The sequence below is a fragment of the Rana temporaria genome, chromosome 4 (genome assembly GCF_905171775.1).
Source record: "Rana temporaria chromosome 4, aRanTem1.1, whole genome shotgun sequence".
NCBI classification, from domain to species: Eukaryota; Metazoa; Chordata; class Amphibia; order Anura; family Ranidae; genus Rana; species Rana temporaria.
In genome coordinates, this window is record NC_053492.1 from 14,989,827 (window position 1) to 15,015,481 (window position 25,655).

Sequence of the window (25,655 nt, forward strand, 5' to 3'; positions counted from 1 at the left end):
TGTAAGTTCTATTATATTTTTCAATTCTCTTCTATTCTATGCTATTATCTTTCTTTCTATTCTATGGTATTCTATCTTTTCAAGTCTATTCTTTTATATTCTATTCTTTGCCATTCTATTTTTTCTATTCTATTCTTTTCCATTTCATTATAATCTATTCTTTTTTATTTTATTTTTATTCTATTCTATTAATTTATATTCTATTTGTTTCTATTCTGTGCTATTCTATTCTATTTTAGTCTATTCTAGTCTATGCTATGTCATTATTTTTATATTTTACTATATGGTATTATATTCTATTCTATGGCATTCTATGATATTTTATTATATGGTATTCCATTCTATGGTATTCCATTCTATTTTATTATATGGCATTCTATTCTATTTTATTATATGGTATTCTATTCTATTCTATGGTATTCTATTTATACAATTCTATTCTATGGTATTCAATTTATACAATTCTATTCTATTCTATTCTATGGTATTCTATTATATTTTAGTAAATGGTAGTCTATTCTATTATATGGTATTCTATTCATACAATTCTTTTTTTTTTCATATTTAAATACTTTATTTTTCTTTTTGTTTAGGATCAGAATTATTCAAAATTAAACTATTTATACAATTCTATTCTGTTCTATGATATTCTATTTTATTAAATGGTAGTCTATTCTATTATATGGTATTCTATTTAATATATGGTATTCTCTTCTATACAATTCTAGTCTATTTCATGGTATTCTATTTTATTTTTCAATTCTATTCTATTCTATGTTATTTTCTTTTTTATAATCTATTTAAGATGAATTGAAATCCGTTACTATTGTGATTGTAAGTTCTATTCTATGCTATTATCTTTCTTTCTATTCTATGGTATTCTATTCTATTTTTTCAATTCTATTCTTTTATATTCTATTCTTTGCCATTCTGTTTTTTTTCTATTCTATTCTATTCCATTTCATTATAATATTTTATTGTTTATTTCTATTCTTTTATATTCTATTCTTTGCCATTATATTGTTATTCTATTCTATGCTATTCTATTAATTTATGTTCTATTTGTTTCTATTCTGTGCTATTCTATTCTATTCTAGTCTAGTCTAGTGCTATGCTATGTTATTATTTTTCTATCTTACTATATGGTATTCTATTCTATTCTATGCTATTCTATTAATTTATGTTCAATTTGTTTCTATTCTGTGCTATTCTATTCTATTTTAGTCTATTCTAGTGCTATGCTATGTTATTATTTTTCTATCTTACTATATGGTATTATATTCTATTTTATTTATTTTCAGTTCTATTTTTATAATCCATTTTAGAATCATCGAAATCCGTTACCATTGTGATTTAGAGATTGGCGATTCTGTATTCTATTCTAGTTTCAATTATATTCTATTCTGTGCTATTATATTTCTTTATTTTCTATGCTATTCTATTTTTTTATTCTATTCTTTTATATCCTTTCTATGCTATTCTATTTTTTCTATTCTATTTTTCAGTTATTTTCTATGCCATTCCATTTCTACTCTATTCTATTTCATTATAATTTATTCGATTCTATTCAATTTTTTATATATTTTTTATTATATGCTATGCTATTCTATTTCTTTATAGTCTATGCAATTGTTTTAACCCTTTTTTTTTTAACATTCGTTCATTTTTTTTTTATGTACATACTGTCATCAGAGGAGTGCAGTGTCACCGGACTACTCTGGAGAGGCGATCGACAATTTTTTTTTTTTTTTTTAATTTTAATTTTTAATTGTCATTGTTTTTTTAATTTTCATTGTTAGCGATGATCACGGTTATAAGCAATAGTTTTAGCTGGCATCAACGGCTTCCATTCATGACAGCTTACTTACTATTGTGATGCTGTGATTGGCTACAGCTAATACACGGTACAGGATGTTAAAAATTGTCCCAGGTACCGTGTGATAGCCGTGGGCCAATCACAGCATCACAATAGCAAGCAAGCTGTCATGAATGAAAGCCGTTTGTGACAGCTTGCTCAATATTGTGATGCTGTGATTTGCTACAGCTAACGGTACAGGGTGCTGTGATTGGCCCAGGCACCATGTTATAGCTGTGGGCTAATCCCAGCGTCACAATAGTAAGCAAGCTGTCATGAATGGAAGCATTCATGACAGCTTTCTTACTATTGTAATCCTGTGATTGGCTACTGCTAATCACATGGTACAGGGTGCCGTGATTGGCCCAGGCACCATGTTATAGCTGTGGGCCAATCCCAGCATCACAATAGTAAGCAAGCTGTCATAAATGGCTTTTTACAATAGTAAGCAAGCTGTCATGAACGGAAGCATTCATTACAGCTTTCTCTTACTATTGTAATCCTGTGATTGGCTACTGCTAATCCCATGGTACGGGGTGCTGCGATTGGCCCAGGCATCATGTGATAGCTGTGGGCCAATCACAGCGTCACAATAGTAAGCATGCTGTCATGAATGGCTTTCATTCATGACAGCTTGCTTACTATTGTGATGTTGTGATTGGCTACAGCTAATCACATGGTACGGGGTGCTGTGATTGGCCCAGGCACCATGTGATAGCTGTGGGCCAATCCCAGCATCACAATAGTAAGCAAGCTGTCATGAATGGCTTTCACAATAGTAAGCAAGCTGTCATGAATGGCTTTCACAATAGTAAGCAAGCTGTCATGAATGAAAGCATTCATTACAGCTTTCTTACTATTGTAATCCTTTGATTGACTACTGCTAATCACATGGTACAGGGTGCTGTGATTGGCCCAGGCACCATGTGATAGCTGTCGGGCCAATCACAGCATCACAATAGTAAGCAAGCTGTCATGAATGGCTTTCATTCATGACAGCTTGCTTACTATTGTGATGTTGTGATTGGCTACAACTAATCACATGGTACAGGGTGCTGTAACTTTCTCAGGTACTACTGTGTGATAGCTGTGGGGAAATCACAGCATCACAATAGTAAGCAAGCTGTCATGAATGGAAGCATTCATGACAGCTTTCTTACTATTGCAATCCTTTGATTGGCTACTGCTAATCACATGGTACAGGGTGCCGTGATTGGCCCAGGCACCATGTGATAGCTGTGGGCCAATCCCAGCATCACAATAGTAAGCAAGCTGTCATGAATGAAAGCATTCATTACAGCTTTCTTACTATTGTAATCCTGTGATTGGCTACTGCTAATCACATGGTACGGGGTGCCGTGATTGGCCCAGGCACCATGTGATAGCTGTGGGCCAATCACAGCATCACAATAGTAAGCAAGCTGTCATGAATGGCTTTCATTCATGACAGCTTGCTTACTACTGTGATGTTGTGATTGGCAACAGCTAATCACATGGTACAGGGTGCCGTGATTGGCTCAGGCACCATGTGATAGCTGTGGGCCAATCCCAGCGTCACAATAGTAAGCAAGCTGTCATAAATGGATTTCATTCATGACAGCTTGCTTACTATTGTGATTGTCTACAGCTAATCACATTGTACAGGGTGCTGTAACTGGCCCAGGTACCATGTGATAGCCGTGGGACAATCACAGCATCACAATAGTAAGCAAGCTGTCATGAATGGAAGCATTCATGATAGCTTTCTTACTATTGTAATCCTGTGATTGGCTACTGCTAATCACATGGTACATGGTGCTGTAACTTGCCCAGGTACTACGATGTGATAGTTGTGGGGAAATCACAGCATCACAATAGTGCTTACTATTGTAATCCTGTGATTGGCTACTGCTAATCACATGGTACAGGGTGCTGTAACTTGCCCAGGTACTACGATGTGATAGCTGTGGGGAAATCACAGCATCACAATAGTAAGCAAGCTATCATGAATGGAAGCATTCATTACAGCTTTCTTACTTTTGTAATCCTTTGATTGGATACTGCTAATCACATGGTACAGGGTGCTGTGATTGGCCCAGGCACCATGTGATAGCTGTCGGGGAATCACAGCATCACAATAGTAAGCAAGCTGTCATGAATGGCTTTCACAATAGTAAGCAAGCTGTCATGAATGGCTTTCATTCATGACAGCTTGCTTACTATTGTGATTGGCTACAGCTAATCACAGGGTACAGGGAGATACAATACAACGGAACGTCTCCGAAAAAACAATGTTTCCCCCCCCTCCCTCCAGCCAGGACCTAGAACCTCCCACGGGGGATACCATGAGAACCGAGAACACGGCTACATTGTTACCACAAAGCTGATTGTTTATTGAATGTATCTCTGACACAAATCCTTCCCTTATATACACTGAATACCGGATCGCTCTCTTCCTGGGTCAGAGCGACACGTTTCATATGCTGGATCCATCATGCTCCCTCAACATGTTTCGTCTTTGTCTGTTTTATTCTAGAATGGTCCTTTTTTTCCCGGTGAAACAAATAATTGGAAACATTGAAGGACTTTATTATTCCCAAAGAAAAACCTTCTTCTTCTTCTTCTTCTTCTTCTTCTCCTTCTAGACCTTTGGGCACCTCTGGGCACACGGGGGCCCTTGTGAGTCAGTAGAAGATCTCCCCGTACGTGGCAAGGACTAGAAGGAATTTTTGGGGGGCGGTTATCTGCGCAACATCAGACCTGTCCCAGGAGATGATGACTCCCAAATTCTGGAGTGTTCTTTGAGGGCAAGAGGTCACCTGGCACCAGAGGTGGCACACCCGGTATAATATATGGAAAGGGTTTTCACCAATATGTGTGAAGGGGGGGGGGGCGTCCTGACTTATTATTGGATGCCCAGCCCAGCTCCAGTATGGATTTTGACACCACTTATCTGTACACGTCTTACACACCACTCATGGTGACCTGCAGGCTATGGATTCTACTTCACCCTACGCCTACCTACCACCTACATACCTCTGGGCAGTTATACTGCAGATTGGACTAGCATCAGACTCTGTATCCTACACCTACCTACCTACATACGATAGGTTGTTATATACTGCATATTAGACTGGTAGCAGGCAGGCTCTTCACCCTACATCTACCTACCTACCCCCCTATATTCTTCTGGGCAGTTATATACTGCAGATTGGACTGGCACCAGACTGGTCTCTCCTGGGGAGATATACACTGCCCATTGGACTAGCACCAGACTGGTCTTTCCTGGGGAGGTATACACTGCCCATTGGACTAGCACCAGACTGGTATCTCCTGGGGAGATATACACTGCCCATTGGACTGGCACCAGACTGGTCTTTCCTGGGGAGATATACACTGCCAATTGGACTGGCACCAGATTGGTCTCTCCTGGGGAGATATACACTGCCGATTGGATTGGCACCAGACTGGTCTTTCCTGGGAGATATACACATTGGACTGGCACCAGACTGGTCTCTCCTGGGGAGCTGTACACTGCCCATTGGACTGGCATGAGACTGGTCTCTCCTGGGGAGGTATACACTGCCCATTGGACTGGCACCAGACTGGTCTCTCCTGGGGAGATATACACTGCCCATTGGACTAGCACCAGACTGGTCTCTCCTGGGGAGATATACACTGCCCATTGGACTGGCACCAGACTGGTCTCTCCTGGGGAGATATACACTTCCCATTGGACTGGCACCAGACTGGTCTTTTCTGGGGAGATATACACTGCCCATTGGACTGGCACCAGACTCTGTATCTTTCTTGGGAGATATACACTGTAGATAAAATTGGCACCAGACTCTACACCCTTTTCAGAAGTTATATACTGCAGACAGGACTAGCACCCTACTCTGCAACCTACACCTACCTACCACCTACACACACACATACCTCTAGGGAGTAATATACTGTATATTAGACTGGCCCCAGACCCTGTACCTTTCTCAGGAGATATACACTGTATATTGCACTCTACACCTACCTACCACCTACACTCCTCTAGGGAGATATACACTGTATATTGCACTCTCCACCTACCTACCACCTACACTCCTCTAGGGAGTTATACCCTGTATATTGGACTTGTACCAAACTCTGCACCCTTCTGGGCAGTTATATACTGTATATTAGAGTGGCACCAGACCCTGATCGGGGTTTTGGCGTCGGTAGGATCTCCTCATATAACACTTTGTAACATAAACACTTCTAATGTTTCAGCGGCTTCAGCGATGTGATTGGTCAGATCTTCCCAGCTTCATTCTGTAATGAGAAATAGAGAAATATTCCCATTATATAGATATACAGGAGATCAACCATGGCCACCCCTAGTCGCATCCACCCTTGGTCATCCTCAGCCTTGGACACCCTTGGTCACGCCCATCCTCGGTCATCCTCAACCTTTGACACCCTCAGTAACATTTTTCTTCAGACACACCCAGCCTCGGTCATCCTTAACTTTGGACACCCTCAGTGACACTGATTCTCGGTCATCCTCAACCATGGACACTCAGTCACACCCACACTTAATCATCCTCAACCTTGGACAGCCCCAGTCACATCCACCCTTGGTCATCCTCAGCCTTGGACACCCCCAGTTACATCCACCCTTGGTCATCCTCAGCCTTGGACAGCCCCAGTCACATCCACCCTTGGTCATCCTCAGCCTTGGACAGCCCCAGTCACATCCACCCTTGGTCATCCTCAGCCTTGGACACCCCCAGTCACATCCACCCTTGGTCATCCTCAGCCTTGGACACCCTTGGTCACACCCATCCTCAGTCATCCTCAACCTTTGACACCCTCAGCTCAGTCACATTTTTCTTCAGACACACCCAGCCTCGGTCATCCTTAACTTTAGACACCCTCAGTGACACTGATTCTCGGTCATCCTCAACCATGGACACCCTCAGTCACACCCACCCATGGTCATCCTCAACCCTGGACACCCTTAGTGACACTGACTCTTACTCATCCTCAACCTTGGACAGCCTCAGTCACACCCACCCTTGGTCATCTTCAACCTTGGACACCCTCAGTCATGTCCGTCCTCAGTTATCCTCAACTTTTCACACCCTCAGTCACACCCATCCTCGGTCATTCTCAACCTTGAACACCTTTAGTCACACTGACCCTTGGTCATCCTCAACCTTGGACAGCCTCAGTCACACCCACCCTTGGTCATCATCAACCTTGGACACCCTCAGTCATGCCCGTCCTTGGTTATCCTCAACTTTTCACACCCTCAGTCACACCCATCCTCGGTCATTCTCAACCTTGGACACCTTTAGTCACACCGACCCTTGGTCATCCTCAACCTTGGACAGCCTCAGTCACACCCACCCTTGGTCATCTTCAACCTTGGACACTCTCAGTTATGCCCATCCTTGGTTATCCCCAACTTTTCACACCCTCAGTCACACCCATCCTCGGTCATCCTCAACCTTGGACACCTTTAGTCACACCGACTCTTGTGCCCTGTACACACGACCGGTTCGTTTGATGAAAACTGACCGATGGATTTTTTCATCAGATATCCGATGAAGCTGACTTTCATCAGTCTTGCCTACACACCATCAGTTAAAAATCCGATCGTGTCCAACGTAGTGACGTAAAACACAACGACGTGCTGAGAAAAATTAAGTTCAATGCTTCCGAGCATGCGTCGACTTGATTCTGAGCATGCGTGGATTTTTGACCGATGGATTTCCCCACAGACGATCATTTTTTTCTATAGGTTTTTTAACCATACGAAAAATTTAAAACAGGTTCTATTTTTTTTCACCGATGGGAAAAAAAACGATGGGGCCCACACACGATCGGTTCGCCCAATGAAAACGGTCCATCGGTCCGTTTTCATCAGACGAACGGATCATGTGTACAGGGCATTAGTCATTCTCGACCTCGGACACCCTCAGTCACACCCATCCTTGGTCATTTTCAACCTTGGACACCTTCAGTCACACCGACCGTCAGTCATTCTCAACTTAGGAAACCATCAGTGACACTCACTCTTACTAATCTTTAACCTTGGGCACCCTCAGTCATACCCATCCTCTGTCATCCTCAACCTTGGACACCCTCAGTTACACCCATCCTCTGTCATCCTCAACCTTGGACACCCTCAGTTACACCCATCCTCGTCATCCTCAACCTTGGGCACCCTCAGTCACACCCATCCTCTGTCACCCTCAACCTTGGACACCCTCAGTCACACCCTCAGTCATACTCACTCTCGGTCCTCCTTAACCTTCAGCACCCCCAGTCACACTCACCCTTGGTCATCCACAACCTTAGACACCCTCAAATACATTCACCCTCAGTCATCCTCAACCTTGGGCACCCTTAGTCACACCCATCCTCAATCATCCACAACCTAGGACACCCTCAGTCACATACACCCTCGGGCATCCTCAACCTTGGACACTTTCAGTCACACCAACTCTCGGTCATCCCCAACCTTGGACACCCTCTGTCACACTCATTTTCAGCCATCCTTGACTTTCGGAACCCTCAGTCACATTCAGCATCCTCAACCATGGATTTTATCAGTCTCATCCACCCTCATTCATCTTCACCTTCAGTGATGAGCAGCAGTTGTTGTAACTCTTGCTGCAGTTTCAGCTCCAGGACCTCCACCAATATCACCCTACGCATACTCTCCTGATGAACCCCCATCCGCTGCAGCAGGTCATCGGAGAGCCTAAGCAGAGCTCGACCTAGAGGGAGGAGACAGACAAGGTCACCTTATGCTATTGCATCTCGAACCATCACCCAACCCGTTAGGGTACTTCCAACCACTTGACCTCTAATTTCCCTGACTTGGCACACTGGGTCATTAGAGAAATAGTCACGTGGCTCCAACTTAATACCTAAAGCATGAAGACTTGGTGAAGACATTCAGTTGTGCTTCAGTAAAATATGACAATGTGGAAGATACTGACCTAAGTGTCTTCAACCATGGTCCAAGTCCCACTAAACCCCCTCCACTGACTTGTATTCAACCGTGGCCTAGCTGCTAGTGGCAGCCGGGATGGTTGCAGCACCTTAGAGACTTCTGACCTTTCTGGATTTTACAGAAGGAACAGTAAATGGTGTGATGGCATAAACAAGTCTTTTCAAGCCTTTCATAGAGAACCCTTCAATTAATGGGAAGAATGCTCCTTACATTGGTGATCAGTAGGAAGAATGGCCCAGATTGGCCCAGATTCACAAAGCACTTACGCTGGCGTGTAACAAGTTACGCCGACGTAAGTGCAAATTTGCGCCGTCGTATCTGTGCGCCAGACCCACAAACTAATATGCGCCTAAAAACAGGCTACCCAACGTATCTTGCTTACGCCGGCGTAGGGTGGGCGTACATTTAGGCTGGGAGCATGGTGCCGCTCCCATTGATTAGCCATTCAAACATGCAAATGAGGGAAATACGGCGATTCACGTACGTGCATGTGCCCGGCGCATGCTACGCGAGATGCGCGTAAGTTGTATGTCCGGCGTAAAGTTATTCCCCATAAAGGAGGTGCAACCCGGCAACAGACATGCTCAGGTCTGCATCAGGGAACACAAGCCGGCGTATTGTGCGTTGGACGTGTGTCTGGCGTATTGTGCGTTGGATGTGCGTTGGTCGTGTGTACGTTATGTTCATGGCGTACGCAGTGATCCGGCGTAGCTTAGGCAGTTGCGCCGGGATGGTTATGAGCAGGCACAGGGGGGTGCGTCCACGTCACGGCGCATGCGCAGTTCGTGATACGTACCTGTCTGGCGCTCGGCCCATCATTTGCATGGGGTCACGCCCACTTCCACCTACGCCGGCGTACGCCTTCGAAACCCACACCACGCTGGCGCAGCGTTGGGAGCACTGGCTTGCTGAATGCAATGCTTGCCTCTCTGCGCTGCGTTGGCGTAGCGTACAGTGTTTGCTCTACGGCGGCGTAATGTGCGCCTTGCTTTCTGTGAATCTGGGCCAATGTTCCTTACATTGGTGGTCAGTGGGAAGAATGTTCCTTACATTGGTGGTCAGTGGGAAGAATGCCCCTTACTTTGTTGATCAGTGGGAAGAATGGCCCTTACATTGGTGATCAGTGGGAAGAATGTCCCTTACATTGGTGATCAGTGGGAAGAATGTTCCTTACATTGGTGATCAGTGGGAAGAATGTTCCTTACATTGGTGATCAGTGGGAAGAATTCTCCTTACATTGGTGATCAGTGGGAAGAATGCTCCTTACATTGGTGATCAGTGGGAAGAATGCCCCTTACATTGGTGATCAGTGGGAAGAATGTTCCTTACATTGGTGATCAGTGAGAAGAATGTTCCTTACATTGGTGATCAGTGGGAAGAATGTTCCTTACATTAGTGATCAGTGGGAAGAATGTTTCTTACATTGGTGATCAGTGAGAAGAATGTTCCTTACATTGGTGATCAGTGAGAAGAATGTTCCTTACATTGGTGATTAGTGGGAAGAATGTTCCTTACATTAGTGGTCAGTGGGAAGAATGTTCCTTACATTGGTGATCAGTGAGAAGAATGTCCCTTACATTGGTGATCAGTGGGAAGAATGTTCCTTACATTGGTGATCAGTGAGAAGAATGTCCCTTACATTGGTGATCAGTGGGAAGAATGTTCCTTACATTGGTGATCAGAGGAAAGAATGTTCCTTACATTGGTGATCAGTGGGAAGAATGTTCCTTACATTGGTGATCAGTGGGAAGAATGTTCCTTACATTAGTGATCAGTGGGAAGAATGTTTCTTACATTGGTGATCAGTGAGAAGAATGTTCCTTACATTGGTGATCAGTGAGAAGAATGTTCCTTACATTGGTGATTAGTGGGAAGAATGTTCCTTACATTAGTGGTCAGTGGGAAGAATGTTCCTTACATTGGTGATCAGTGAGAAGAATGTCCCTTACATTGGTGATCAGTGGGAAGAATGTTCCTTACATTGGTGATCAGTGAGAAGAATGTCCCTTACATTGGTGATCAGTGGGAAGAATGTTCCTTACATTGGTGATCAGTGAGAAGAATGTCCCTTACATTGGTGATCAGTGGGAAGAATGTTCCTTACATTGGTGATCAGTGAGAAGAATGTCCCTTACATTGGTGATCAGTGGGAAGAATGTTCCTTACATTGGTGATCAGTGGGAAGAATGTTCCTTACATTGGTGATCAGTGGGAAGAATGTTCCTTACATTGGTGATCAGTGGGAAGATCGTTCCTTACATTGGTGATCAGTGAGAAGAATGTTCCTTACATTGGTGATCAGTGGGAAGAATGTCCCTTACATTGGTGATCAGTGGGAAGAATGTCCCTTACATTGGTGATCAGTGAGAAGAATGTCCCTTACATTGGTGATCAGTGGGAAGAATGTCCCTTACATTGGTGGTCAGTGGGAAGAATGACCCTCCTGTCCTGTGACCCCTCTCTTCCCCCCATAAGGAGGATATGACCCAGGGTGCAGTAGGAAAAGGGTGAGCTTACCTGAGATTTGATGAGTGTAAGCTGCCTGGAGGAGCCCAGCGCTGTTCTGTAGGGGTCCATACTGGAGCCAGGAGCACACATCCTGCACCGTCCAATCACTAACTGGCTTCTCCCAGATGATCTCGTCGTCCGACCCTTCTGAGTCTGAATCCTAAAGAAGAATGAGACACTTTAATATTACTATGCTTCTGTCACCCTCCTCTACAACACATGTGAGCAGCACAGACGTTGCCAGTTATAGGTGAGTTCTGAGGTCACTTGTTGGCCTAATATGCCATGGGAGTTCCAGCAATGAGGTCTCCCTAACACAGCTCTTAGCCTTTGATCCTGCCCACTTTGGAGAGTTGCCACCCATCTTTTTGCTGCAGGTTCCATCAAGTTGCACCTTCATAAGGGCTAAATAATGGCGCATGTAAAATGCATGGAGAACGCACCTAAAACTGGGTTTTGACGCCATGTTGTCATGGCAAGACAAGCATGACACCCTTGCAGTCTGGATAAGGAATAACAAATATTACCTTCAAGCGCTCCGCCATGGATCCCTGCTGTATATTCCTTCGCCTCCTGGATTACCGGGCCTATCACAAGCTTCATCCAATCCTCCTTATTCTCCTCTCCAGTATGGAGCCAATGGAGTGTAAATATGTCTGCCATATAAACACAGTACATGAGTATAATGTCACAATGTCACAATAAACAAGTATAATAAACAAGACACTAGACGTTGCATTCAAGTTATAGCCATCAGAGACTGTCGGGGTAAAACTATTGGGGACAGGCAGGGTACATCTCTTGGAGACAGTCAGGGTATAGTCCTTGGGGACAGTATGGGTAAAGTCCTTGGGGACAATCATGGTAAAGTCCTTGGGGACAGTATGGGTAAAGTCCTTGGGGACAGCCAGGGTATAGTCCTTGTGGACAGTAAAGGAAAAGTCATTGGGGACAGTAAGGAAAAAGTCATTGGGGACAGTAAGGAATAAGTCCTTGGGGACAGCAAGGAATAAGTCCTTGGGTACAGTCATTGGGGACAGTAAAGGAAAAGTCATTGGGGACAGTAAGGAAAAAGTCCTTGGGGACAGTAAGGAATAAGTCCTTGGGTACAGTCAGGGTATAGTCCTTGGGGACAGTAAGGAAAAAGTCCTTGGGTACAGTCAAAGTATAGCCATTGGAGACAGTCAGGGTATAACCATTGGGGACAGTCATGGTATAGCTCTTGGGGACAGCCAGGGTTTAGCTCTTGGGGACAGTAAGGGAAAAGTCCTTTGGGGACAGTCAAAATATAGCCATCGGAGATAGGGTAAAACCGTTGGTGACAGGCAGGGTATATCCCTTGGGGACAGTCAGGGTATAGTCCTTGTGGACAGTAAAGGAAAAGTCCTTGGGGACAATCATGGTAAAGTCCTTGGGGACAGTAAAGGAAAAGTCCTTGGGGACAGTCAGGGTAAAGTCATTGGGGACAGTAAAGGAAAAGTCATTGGGCACAGTAAGGAAAAAGTCCTTGGGGACAGTCAAAATATAGCCATTAGAGACTGTCAGGGTATAACCATTGGGGTCAGTCATGGTATAGCTCTTGGGGACATCCAGGGTATAGATCTTGGGGATACCCAGGGTATAGATCTTGGGGATACCCAGGGTATAGCTCTTGGGGACAGCCAGGGTATAGCTCTTGGGGACAGCCAGGGTATAGCTCTTGGGTACAGCCAGGGTATAGCTCTTGGGGACAGCCAGGGTATAGATCTTGGGGATACCCAGGGTATAGCTCTTGGGGACAGTCAGGGTATAGCTTAGCTCTTGGGGACATCCAGGGTATAGCTCTTGGGGACAGCCAGGGTATAGATCTTGGGGACAGCCAGGGTATAGCTCTTGGGTACAGCCAGGGTATAGCTCTTGGGGACAGCCAGGGTATAGCTCTTGGGGACACCCAGAGTATAGCTCTTGGGGACAGTCAGGGTATAGTCCTTGGGAACAGTAATGCCCTGTACACACGGTCGGAATTTCCGAAGGGAGATTTTGAATCGGACTTTTTCCGTCCGAAATTCTGAGGGACTTAAATAGAGAACATGCTCTCTATTTTTCAGACGGAAAAATTCCAATCAGAAAATCCATTCGTCTGGATGGAATTCCGACGCACTAAATACCACGCATGCTCAGAATCAAGACGACGCATGCTCGGAAGCATGGAACTTCATTTTTCTCGGCTCGTCGTAGTGTTGTACATCACCGCGTTCTTGGCGGTCGAAATTTGGTGTGACCGTGTGTATGCGAGACAGCTTGAACGGAATTCCGTCGGAAAAAACACCCAAATTTATCCCGACGGAAAAAACAGGCATGTGTACGGGGCATTAGGGAAAAGGCCTTTGGGGACAGTCAAAATATAGCCATCGGAGTCAGGGTAAAACCATTGGTGACAGGTAGGGTATACCACTTGGGGACAGGCAGGGAATAGTCTTTGGGGACATCAGCGTGTGGCCCTCACAGATAGTCCTTGTGGGCCTTATGGGGACTCTCAGAATGGATACAGCAGTGTTAGTACAGGAAGAGGTTTTTCCTGCGGAGCAATAAATAAGGATGACACAGAGGACACAGGCTGGTGCACGTATTGCTCCACCACTCCCAGCATTCTTTACACTGTCTGCGCGGCTCTAATTATATGTAATACACAGCAGAAAAGTAGTCCTAAACACGCAACACTGCACCGACATCTAATGCCCTGTACACACAACCGCTTTTCCAGTCGGAAAAAAAAAACTATGGTTTTCCCGACAGGACTCCGCTCAAGCTGTCTTGCGTACACACAGTCACACCAAATTCCGCCAGTCAAAAATGCGGTGACGTAAAACACAACGAAAAGCTCTCATCTGAGTTTTTCCAGCTGTAAAAGTGGTCCTGTGTACAGGGCATTACCCTCAAACACACAACACTGCACCAACATCTAACCCTCAACCACACAACACTGCGCCAACATCTGATCTCCAACCACACAACACTGCGCCAACATCTAATCTCCAACCACACAACACTGCGCCAACATCTGATCTCCAACCACACAACACTGCGCCAACATCTGATCTCCAACCACACAACACTGCGCCAACATCTGATCTCCAACCACACAACACTGCGCCAGCATCTGATCTCCAACCACACAACACTACACCAATATCTGATCCCCAACCACACAACACTGCACCAACATCTGATCCCCAACCACACAACACTGCACCAACATCTGATCCCCAACCACACAACATTGCACCAACATCTGATCTCCAACCACACAACACTGCACCAACATCTGATCTCCAACCACACAACATTGCACCAACATCTGATCTCCAACCACACAACACTGCACCAACATCTGATCTCCAACCACACAACACTGCACTAACATCTGATCTCCAACCACACAACACTGCACTAACATCTGATCCCCAACCACACAACACTACACCAACATCTGATCTCCAACCACACAACACTGCGCCTACATCTGATCTCCAACCACACAACACTACACCAACATCTGATCTCCAACCACACAACACTGCGCCAACATCTGATCTCCAACCACACAACACTGGACCACCATCTGATCTCCAACCACACAACACTGCACTAACATCTGATCCCCAACCACACAACACTACACCAACATCTGATCTCCAACCACACAACACTGCGCCAACATCTGATCTCCAACCACACAACACTGGACCACCATCTGATCTCCAACCACACAACACTGCACCAACATCTGATCTCCAACCACACAACACTGCGCCAACATCTGATCTCCAACCACACAACACTGCGCCAACATCTGATCTCCAACCACACAACACTGCACCAACATCTAACCCTCAACCACACAACACTGCACCAATGACTGATCCCCAACCACACAACACTGCGCCAACATCTGATCCCCAACCACACAACACTGCACCAACATCTGATCTTCAACCACACAACACTGCGCCAACATCTGATCTCCAACCACACAACACTACACCAACATCTGATCTCCAACCACACAACACTGCGCCAACATCTGATCTCCAACCACACAACACTGCGCCAACATCTGATCTCCAACCACACAACACTGCACCAACATCTGATCTCCAACCACACAACACTGCGCCAACATCTGATCTCCAACCACACAACACTGCACCAACATCTGATCTCCAACCACACAACACTGCACCAACATCTGATCTCCAACCACACAACACGGCTTCATCACGCCTTTAGTAAATCAGCCCCAGTGTGTAGACAGTGTATTCCAGCAGTAATAATGTGATTGGACTCTGCCCCTTGTTGTCTTATCTCAGGCTGTTCATATGTTTCGTCCCACATCCTTGAAGCACCTCTGAGGTCTCCGTAGTGTGATGAGCTGATAGTGTGACATTGTGACATATTGTTAGCAAGACATTTACAATGATTCAGCGTGTATACACCCATTATAATGACCTTTATTACGTGATTAGCCATAAGGGAAGACGTCAGAGTTTTTATTAGGCCTTCAAACTCTGCGGGCTGATCAATACATAACTTGAGATACTTTATAGGATATGAGGAATGGAGATACTTTGTATGATATGAGGGATGGAGATACTTTGCATGATATGAAGGATGGAGATACTTTGTATGATATGAGGGATGGAGATACTTTGTATGATATGAGGGATGGAGATACTTTGTATGATATGAGGGATGGAGATACTTTGTATGATATGAGGGATTGAGATACTTTGTATGATATGAAGGATGGAGATACTTTGTATGATATAAAGGATGGAGATACTTTGTATGATATGAAGGATGGAGATACTTTGTATGATATGAGAGATGGAGATACTTTGTATGATATGAGGGATGGAGATACTTTGTATGATATAAAGGATGGAGATACTTTTTATGATATGAGGAATGGAGATACTTTGTATGATATGAAGGATGGAGATACTTTGTATGATATGAGGGATGGAGATACTTTGTATGATATGAAGGATGGAGATACTTTGTATGATATGAAGGATGGAGATACTTTGTATGATATGAGGGATGGAGATACTTTGTATGATATGAGGGATGGAGATACTTTGTATGATATGAGGGATGGAGATACTTTGTATGATATGAAGGATGGAGATACTTTGTATGATACAAGGGATAGAGATACTTTGTATGATATGAAGGATGGAGATACTTTGTATGATATGAGGGATGGAGATACTTTGTATGATATGAGAGATGGAGATACTTTGTATGATATGAGGGATGGAGATACTTTGTATGATATAAAGGATGGAGATACTTTGTATGATATGAGGAATGGAGATACTTTGTATGATATGAAGGATGGAGATACTTTGTATGATATGAGGGATGGAGATACTTTGTATGATATGAAGGATGGAGATACTTTGTATGATATGAAGGATGGAGATACTTTGTATGATATGAAGGATGGAGATACTTTGTATGATATGAAGGATGGAGATACTTTGTATGATATGAAGGATGGAGATACTTTGTATGATATGAAGGATGGAGATACTTTGTATGATATGAAGGATGGAGATACTTTGTATGATATGAGAGATGGAGATACTTTGTATGATATGAGGGATGGAGATACTTTGTATGATATGAGGGATGGAGATTCTTTGTATGATATGAGGGATGGAGATACTTGGTATGATATGAGGGATGGAGATACTTTGTATGATATGAGAGATGGAGATACTTTGTATGATATGAAGGATGGAGATACTTTGTATTATATGAGGGATGGAGATACTTTGTATGATATGAGAGATGGAGATACTTTGTATGATATGAAGGATGGAGATACTTTGTATGATATGAGGGATGGAGATACTTTGTATGATATGAAGGATGGAGATACTTTGTATGATATGAGGGGTGGAGATACTTTGTATGATATGAGGGGTGGAGATACTTTGTATGATTTGAGGGATGGAGATACTTTGTATGATATGAGGGATGGAGATACTTTGTATGATATGAAGGATGGAGATACTTTGTATGATATGAAGGATGGAGATACTTTGTATGATATGAGGGATGGAGATACTTTGTATGATATGAAGAATGGAGATACTTTGTATAATATGAGAGATGGAGATACTTTGTATGATATGAGGGGTGGAGATACTTTGTATGATATGAGGGATGGAGATACTTTGTATGATATGAGGGATGGAGATACTTTGTATGATATGAAGGATGGAGATACTTTGTATGATATGAGGGATGGAGATACTTTGTATGATATGAAGGATGGAGATACTTTGTATGATATGAAGGATGGAGATACTTTGTATGATATGAGGGATGGAGATACTTTGTATGATATGAGGGGTGGAGATACTTTGTATGATATGAGGGATGGAGATACTTTGTATGATATGAAGGATGGAGATACTTTGTATGATATGAGGGATGGAGTTACTTTGAATGATATGAGAGATGGAGATACTTTGTATGATATGAGGGATGGAGATACTTTGTATGATATGAAGGATGGAGATCATTTGTATGATATGAGGGATGGAGATACTTTGTATGATATGAAGGATGGAGATACTTTGTATGATATGAGAGATGGAGATACTTTGTATGATATGAAGGATGGAGATACTTTGTATGATATGAAGGATGGAGATACTTTGTATGATATGAAGGATGGAGATACTTTGTATGATATGAAGGATGGAGATACTTTGTATGATATGAGGGATGGAGATACTTTGTATGATATGAAGGATGGAGATACTTTGTATAATATGAGAGATGGAGATACTTTGTATGATATGAGGGGTGGAGATACTTTGTATGATATGAAGGATGGAGATACTTTGTATGATATGAAGGATGGAGATACTTTGTATGATATGAAGGATGGAGATACTTTGTATGATATGAAGGATGGAGATACTTTGTATGATATGAGGGATGGAGATACTTTGTATAATATGAAGGATAGAGATACTCTGTATAATATGAGGGATGGAGATACTTTGTATGATATGAAGGATGGAGATACTTTGTATGATATGAAGGATGGATATACTTTGTATGATATGAAGGATGGAGATACTTTGTATGATATGAGGAATGGAGATACTTTGTATGATATGAGGGATGGAGATACTTTGTATGATATGAGGAATGGAGATACTTTGTATGATATGAAGGATGGAGATACTTTGTATGATATGAAGGATGGAGATACTTTGTGTGATATGAGGAATGGAGATACTTTGTATGATATGAAGGATGGAGATACTTTGTATGATATGAGGGATGGAGATACTTTGTATGATATGAGGGATGGAGATACTTTGTATGATATGAAGGATGGAGATACTTTGTATGATATGAAGGATGGAGATACTTTGTATGATATGAGGGATGGAGATACTTTGTATGATATGAAGGATGGAGATACTTTGTATGATATGAAGGATGGAGATACTTTGTATGATATGAAGGATGGAGATACTTTGTATGATATGAAGGATGGAGATACTTTGTATGATATGAAGGATGGAGATACTTTGTATGATATGAGGGATGGAGATACTTTGTATGATATGAGAGATGGAGATACTTTGTATGATATGAGGGATGGAGATACTTTGTATGATATGAGGGATGGAGATACTTTGTATGATATGAAGGATGGAGATACTTTGTATGATATGAAGGATGGAGATACTTTGTATGATATGAAGGATGGAGATACTTTGTATAATATGAGGGATGGAGATACTTTGTATGATATGAAGAATGGAGATACTTTGTATAATATGAGGGATGGAGATACTTTGTATTATATGAGGGATGGAGATACTTTGTATGATATGAGGGATGGAGATACTTTGTATGATATGAGAGATGGAGATACTTTGTATGATATGAGGGATTGTATGATATGAGGGATGGAGATACTTTGTATGATATGAGGGATGGAGATACTTTGTATGATATGAGGGATGGAGATACTTTGTATGATATGAGGGATTGAGATACTTTGTATGATATGAAGGATGGAGATACTTTGTATGATATAAAGGATGGAGATACTTTGTATGATATGAAGGATGGAGATACTTTGTATGATATGAGAGATGGAGATACTTTGTATGATATGAGGGATGGAGATACTTTGTATGATATAAAGGATGGAGATACTTTTTATGATATGAGGAATGGAGATACTTTGTATGATATGAAGGATGGAGATACTTTGTATGATATGAGGGATGGAGATACTTTGTATGATATGAAGGATGGAGATACTTTGTATGATATGAAGGATGGAGATACTTTGTATGATATGAGGGATGGAGATACTTTGTATGATATGAGGGATGGAGATACTTTGTATAATATGAGGGATGGAGATACTTTGTATGATATGAAGGATGGAGATACTTTGTATGATACAAGGGATAGAGATACTTTGTATGATATGAAGGATGGAGATACTTTGTATGATATGAGGGATGGAGATACTTTGTATGATATGAGAGATGGAGATACTTTGTATGATATGAGGGATGGAGATACTTTGTATGATATAAAGGATGGAGATACTTTGTATGATATGAGGAATGGAGATACTTTGTATGATATGAAGGATGGAGATACTTTGTATGATATGAGGGATGGAGATACTTTGTATGATATGAAGGATGGAGATACTTTGTATGATATGAAGGATGGAGATACTTTGTATGATATGAAGGATGGAGATACTTTGTATGATATGAAGGATGGAGATACTTTGTATGATATGAAGGATGGAGATACTTTGTATGATATGAAGGATGGAGATACTTTGTATGATATGAAGGATGGAGATACTTTGTATGATATGAGAGATGGAGATACTTTGTATGATATGAGGGATGGAGATACTTTGTATGATATGAGGGATGGAGATACTTTGTATGATATGAGGGATGGAGATACTTGGTATGATATGAGGGATGGAGATACTTTGTATGATATGAGAGATGGAGATACTTTGTATGATATGAAGGATGGAGATACTTTGTATTATATGAGGGATGGAGATACTTTGTATGATATGAGAGATGGAGATACTTTGTATGATATGAAGGATGGAGATACTTTGTATGATATGAGGGATGGAGATACTTTGTATGATATGAAGGATGGAGATACTTTGTATGATATGAGGGGTGGAGATACTTTGTATGATATGAGGGGTGGAGATACTTTGTATGATTTGAGGGATGGAGATACTTTGTATGATATGAGGGATGGAGATACTTTGTATGATATGAAGGATGGAGATACTTTGTATGATATGAAGGATGGAGATACTTTGTATGATATGAGGGATGGAGATACTTTGTATGATATGAAGAATGGAGATACTTTGTATAATATGAGAGATGGAGATACTTTGTATGATATGAGGGGTGGAGATACTTTGTATGATATGAGGGATGGAGATACTTTGTATGATATGAGGGATGGAGATACTTTGTATGATATGAAGGATGGAGATACTTTGTATGATATGAGGGATGGAGATACTTTGTATGATATGAAGGATGGAGATACTTTGTATGATATGAAGGATGGAGATACTTTGTATGATATGAGGGATGGAGATACTTTGTATGATATGAGGGATGGAGATACTTTGTATGATATGAGGGATGGAGATACTTTGTATGATATGAAGGATGGAGATACTTTGTATGATATGAGGGATGGAGTTACTTTGAATGATATGAGAGATGGAGATACTTTGTATGATATGAGGGATGGAGATACTTTGTATGATATGAAGGATGGAGATCATTTGTATGATATGAGGGATGGAGATACTTTGTATGATATGAAGGATGGAGATACTTTGTATGATATGAGAGATGGAGATACTTTGTATGATATGAAGGATGGAGATACTTTGTATGATATGAAGGATGGAGATACTTTGTATGATATGAAGGATGGAGATACTTTGTATGATATGAAGGATGGAGATACTTTGTATGATATGAGGGATGGAGATACTTTGTATGATATGAAGGATGGAGATACTTTGTATAATATGAGAGATGGAGATACTTTGTATGATATGAGGGGTGGAGATACTTTGTATGATATGAAGGATGGAGATACTTTGTATGATATGAAGGATGGAGATACTTTGTATGATATGAAGGATGGAGATACTTTGTATGATATGAAGGATGGAGATACTTTGTATGATATGAGGGATGGAGATACTTTGTATAATATGAAGGATAGAGATACTCTGTATAATATGAGGGATGGAGATACTTTGTATGATATGAAGGATGGAGATACTTTGTATGATATGAAGGATGGATATACTTTGTATGATATGAAGGATGGAGATACTTTGTATGATATGAGGAATGGAGATACTTTGTATGATATGAGGGATGGAGATACTTTGTATGATATGAGGAATGGAGATACTTTGTATGATATGAAGGATGGAGATACTTTGTATGATATGAAGGATGGAGATACTTTGTGTGATATGAGGAATGGAGATACTTTGTATGATATGAAGGATGGAGATACTTTGTATGATATGAGGGATGGAGATACTTTGTATGATATGAGGGATGGAGATACTTTGTATGATATGAAGGATGGAGATACTTTGTATGATATGAAGGATGGAGATACTTTGTATGATATGAGAGATGGAGATACTTTGTATGATATGAAGGATGGAGATACTTTGTATGATATGAAGGATGGAGATACTTTGTATGATATGAAGGATGGAGATACTTTGTATGATATGAAGGATGGAGATACTTTGTATGATATGAAGGATGGAGATACTTTGTATGATATGAGGGATGGAGATACTTTGTATGATATGAGAGATGGAGATACTTTGTATGATATGAGGGATGGAGATACTTTGTATGATATGAGGGATGGAGATACTTTGTATGATATGAAGGATGGAGATACTTTGTATGATATGAAGGATGGAGATACTTTGTATGATATGAAGGATGGAGATACTTTGTATAATATGAGGGATGGAGATACTTTGTATGATATGAAGAATGGAGATACTTTGTATAATATGAGGGATGGAGATACTTTGTATTATATGAGGGATGGAGATACTTTGTATGATATGAGGGATGGAGATACTTTGTATGATATGAGAGATGGAGATACTTTGTATGATATGAGGGATTGTATGATATGAGGGATGGAGATACTTTGTATGATATGAAGGATGGAGATACTTTGTATAATATGAGGGATGGAGATACTTTGTATGATATGAGAGATGGAGATACTTTGTATGATATGAAGGATGGAGATACTTTGTATGATATGAGGGATGGAGATACTTTGTATGATATGAGAGATGGAGATACTTTGTATGATATGAAGGATGGAGATACTTTGTATGATATGAAGGATGGAGATACTTTGTATGATATGAAGGATGGAGATACTTTGTATGATATGAAGGATGGAGATACTTTGTATGATATGAGGGATGGAGATACTTTGTATGATATGAGGGATGGAGATACTTTGTATGATATGAAGGATGGAGATACTTTGTATGATATGAAGGATGGAGATACTTTGTATGATACAAGGGATAGAGATACTTTGTATGATATGAGGGATGGAGATACTTTGTATGATATGAGGGATGGAGATACTTTGTATGATATGAGGGATGGAGATACTTTGTATGATATGAGGGATGGAGATACTTTGTATGATATGAAGGATGGAGATACTTTGTATGATATGAGGGATTGAGATACTTTGTATGATATGAGGGATGGAGATACTTTGTATGATATGAAGGATGGAGATACTTTGTATGATATGAGGGATGGAGATACTTTGTATGATATGAGAGATGGAGATACTTTGTATGATATGAAGGATGGAGATACTTTGTATGATATGAAGGATGGAGATACTTTGTATGATATGAAGGATGGAGATACTTTGTATGATATGAAGGATGGAGATACTTTGTATGATATGAAGGATGGAGATACTTTGTATGATATGAGGGATGGAGATACTTTGTATGATATGAAGGATGGAGATACTTTGTATGATATGAAGGATGGAGATACTTTGTATGATATGAAGGATGGAGATACGTTGTATGATATGAAGGATGGAGATACTTTGTATGATATGAGAGATGGAGATACTTTGTATGATATGAAGGATGGAGATACTTTGTATGATATGAGAGATGGAGATACTTTGTATGATATGAAGGATGGAGATACTTTGTATGATATGAGGGATGGAGATACTTTGTATGATATGAGGGATGGAGATACTTTGTATGATATGAAGGATGGAGATACTTTGTATGATATGAGGGATTGAGATACTTTGTATAATATGTATAATATTTCTGCATCCAAGTTTATTTTAAATTTTTATTTATTTTAACGGGAACAAGTCTTTTCCATTATTTTATAAAAGCATTATATAGTACATTACATAGAAGCCCCCATTCCTAATAGTGACATTCGGAGCCATGACCATCCGATTATCACCTGCATGTTTTATAAAGTATTCTTACCTTGAATAAAAGTCATGGATACAGATGTTGAACGCACCTTCCATGTTTTCGGATTCTCTGATTGGGAGGATTCAGCTCTTTGTACCTGGCATTATATAACAATGCACGCTCCACCACTAATTATCTCCGTACTTTGTATCAGGACACGTTGTCTTACCTGCAATTCCCGGCACCATGCGACATTCCCAGGCGATGGGACAGAGGAGGTCGTGGACTGGAAGCCAGATTTCCCGTCACCCTTTCCTGCGTGCTGCTATAAGGGCAATCCGGTGTCTGCTCGCCCGCAGAGCTTGCACTCTCTCCTAGTGAGATGACAGCAGGGATTGCTCTCGGTGTGCACAGGACTCTGTCCTCACCTGGACGCCCCGCCTCTCCCCTGACATTCCTGGGCTGGCTGTGGGATGGGACGGTAGATTACAGAGCCTAAGGGCTGCACTCCTCCTCTGAATACCGGAAATCATACAGAGACAGCGTGCCGACTACCTGACGGGACTTGTACACCTTCACCATCTGCTTCCAGGCCAATCCCCGGGTGCACATGGCGCTACCACTTCCAGAAGATTCCGTAATCACAGCGCCCTGGGCACACAGACAGCCAGAGAAATAAGAGATATTGGTCAGATTAAACACATATATTCTCTGAAGGAGATTGTTAGAAAAGTTACATCGGTCATACATGTAACAACCAATCAGTTACAGAGTCCAAATTACAGAAAACATTCAAGCTGACCATTTTGTGCTATCAGCTTCTGATCTGATTCTTCAGATACAATCAATACATTGTATGATTTCTGATCGTCTTCTTCCTATAAATAAATACATTGTACGATTTCTGATCGGATTCTTCCAATACAATCAATACATTGTACGATTTATGATCTCATTCTTCCTATACAGTCTATACATTGTACGATTTATGATCGGCTTCTTCCTATAAATCAATACATTGTACAATTTCTGATCTGATTCTTCCTATGCAATCAATACATTGGACGATTTCTGATCGGATTCTTCCTATACAGTCTATACATTGTACGATTTATGATCGGCTTCTTCCTATAAATCAATACATTGTACAATTTCTGATCTGATTCTTCCTATACATTCAATACATTGTACGATTTCTAATCTGATTCTTCTTATACAATCAATACATTGGACGATTTCTGATCGGCTTCTTCCTATACAATAAATACATTGTACGATTTCTGGTCTGATTCCTCCTATACAATCAATACATTGTACGATTTCTGATCTGATTCTTCCTATACAATCAATACATTGTACAATTTCTGATCTGATTCTTCCAATACAATCAATACATTGTACGATTTCTGATCGGATTCTTCCAATACAATCAATACATTGTACGATTTCTGATCTCATTCTTCCTATACAGTCTATACATTGTACGATTTATGATCGGCTTCTTCCTATAAATCAATACATTGGACGATTTCTGATCTGATTCTTCTTATACAATCAATACATTGTACGATTTATGATCTCATTCTTCCTATACAATCTATACATTGTACGATTGCTGATCTGATTCTTCCTATACAATCAATACATTGGACGATTTATGATCTGATTCTTCCTATACAATCAATACATTGGACGATTTATGATCTCATTCTTCCTAT

The 25,655-nt window shown here is 41.2% G+C and overlaps 2 protein-coding genes across 2 annotated transcripts; one reads left to right on the top strand and one right to left on the bottom strand.

Annotated features, from left to right (window-relative positions):
- Nucleotides 1-4,206: 4,206 nt before the first annotated feature.
- Nucleotides 4,207-24,607, bottom strand: LOC120935967 (sterile alpha motif domain-containing protein 12-like). The gene is made up of 5 exons (XM_040348006.1): nt 24,167-24,607; nt 11,873-12,001; nt 11,355-11,505; nt 8,458-8,598; nt 4,207-6,142 (listed from the first exon to the last, which is right to left on the bottom strand). The coding sequence occupies exons 2-5, from the start codon at nt 11,888-11,890 to the stop codon at nt 6,138-6,140; spliced, it is 315 nt and encodes a 104-aa protein (XP_040203940.1). The 5' UTR covers nt 11,891-12,001; nt 24,167-24,607; the 3' UTR covers nt 4,207-6,137.
- On the top strand, nt 12,182-15,614 carry LOC120935548 (early nodulin-75-like). Its single transcript, XM_040347598.1, has 2 exons — nt 12,182-12,323; nt 14,251-15,614. Exons 1-2 carry the CDS (start codon nt 12,182-12,184, stop codon nt 15,612-15,614), a joined length of 1,506 nt encoding a protein of 501 aa, XP_040203532.1.
- Nucleotides 24,608-25,655: the final 1,048 nt, after the last annotated feature.

Coding starts and splice junctions, on each gene's coding strand:
- LOC120935967 (XM_040348006.1), bottom strand. Junction 8,599..11,354: donor TTACACTCATCAAATCTCAG/GTAAGCTCACCC, acceptor TCCTCCCTCTAG/GTCGAGCTCTGCTTAGGCTC.
- LOC120935548 (XM_040347598.1), top strand. CDS start 12,182: ATGGGTAAAGTCCTTGGGGACAATCATGGTAAAGTCCTTGGGGACAGT. Junction 12,324..14,250: donor GGAAAAAGTCATTGGGGACA/GTAAGGAATAAG, acceptor TCCTGTGTACAG/GGCATTACCCTCAAACACAC.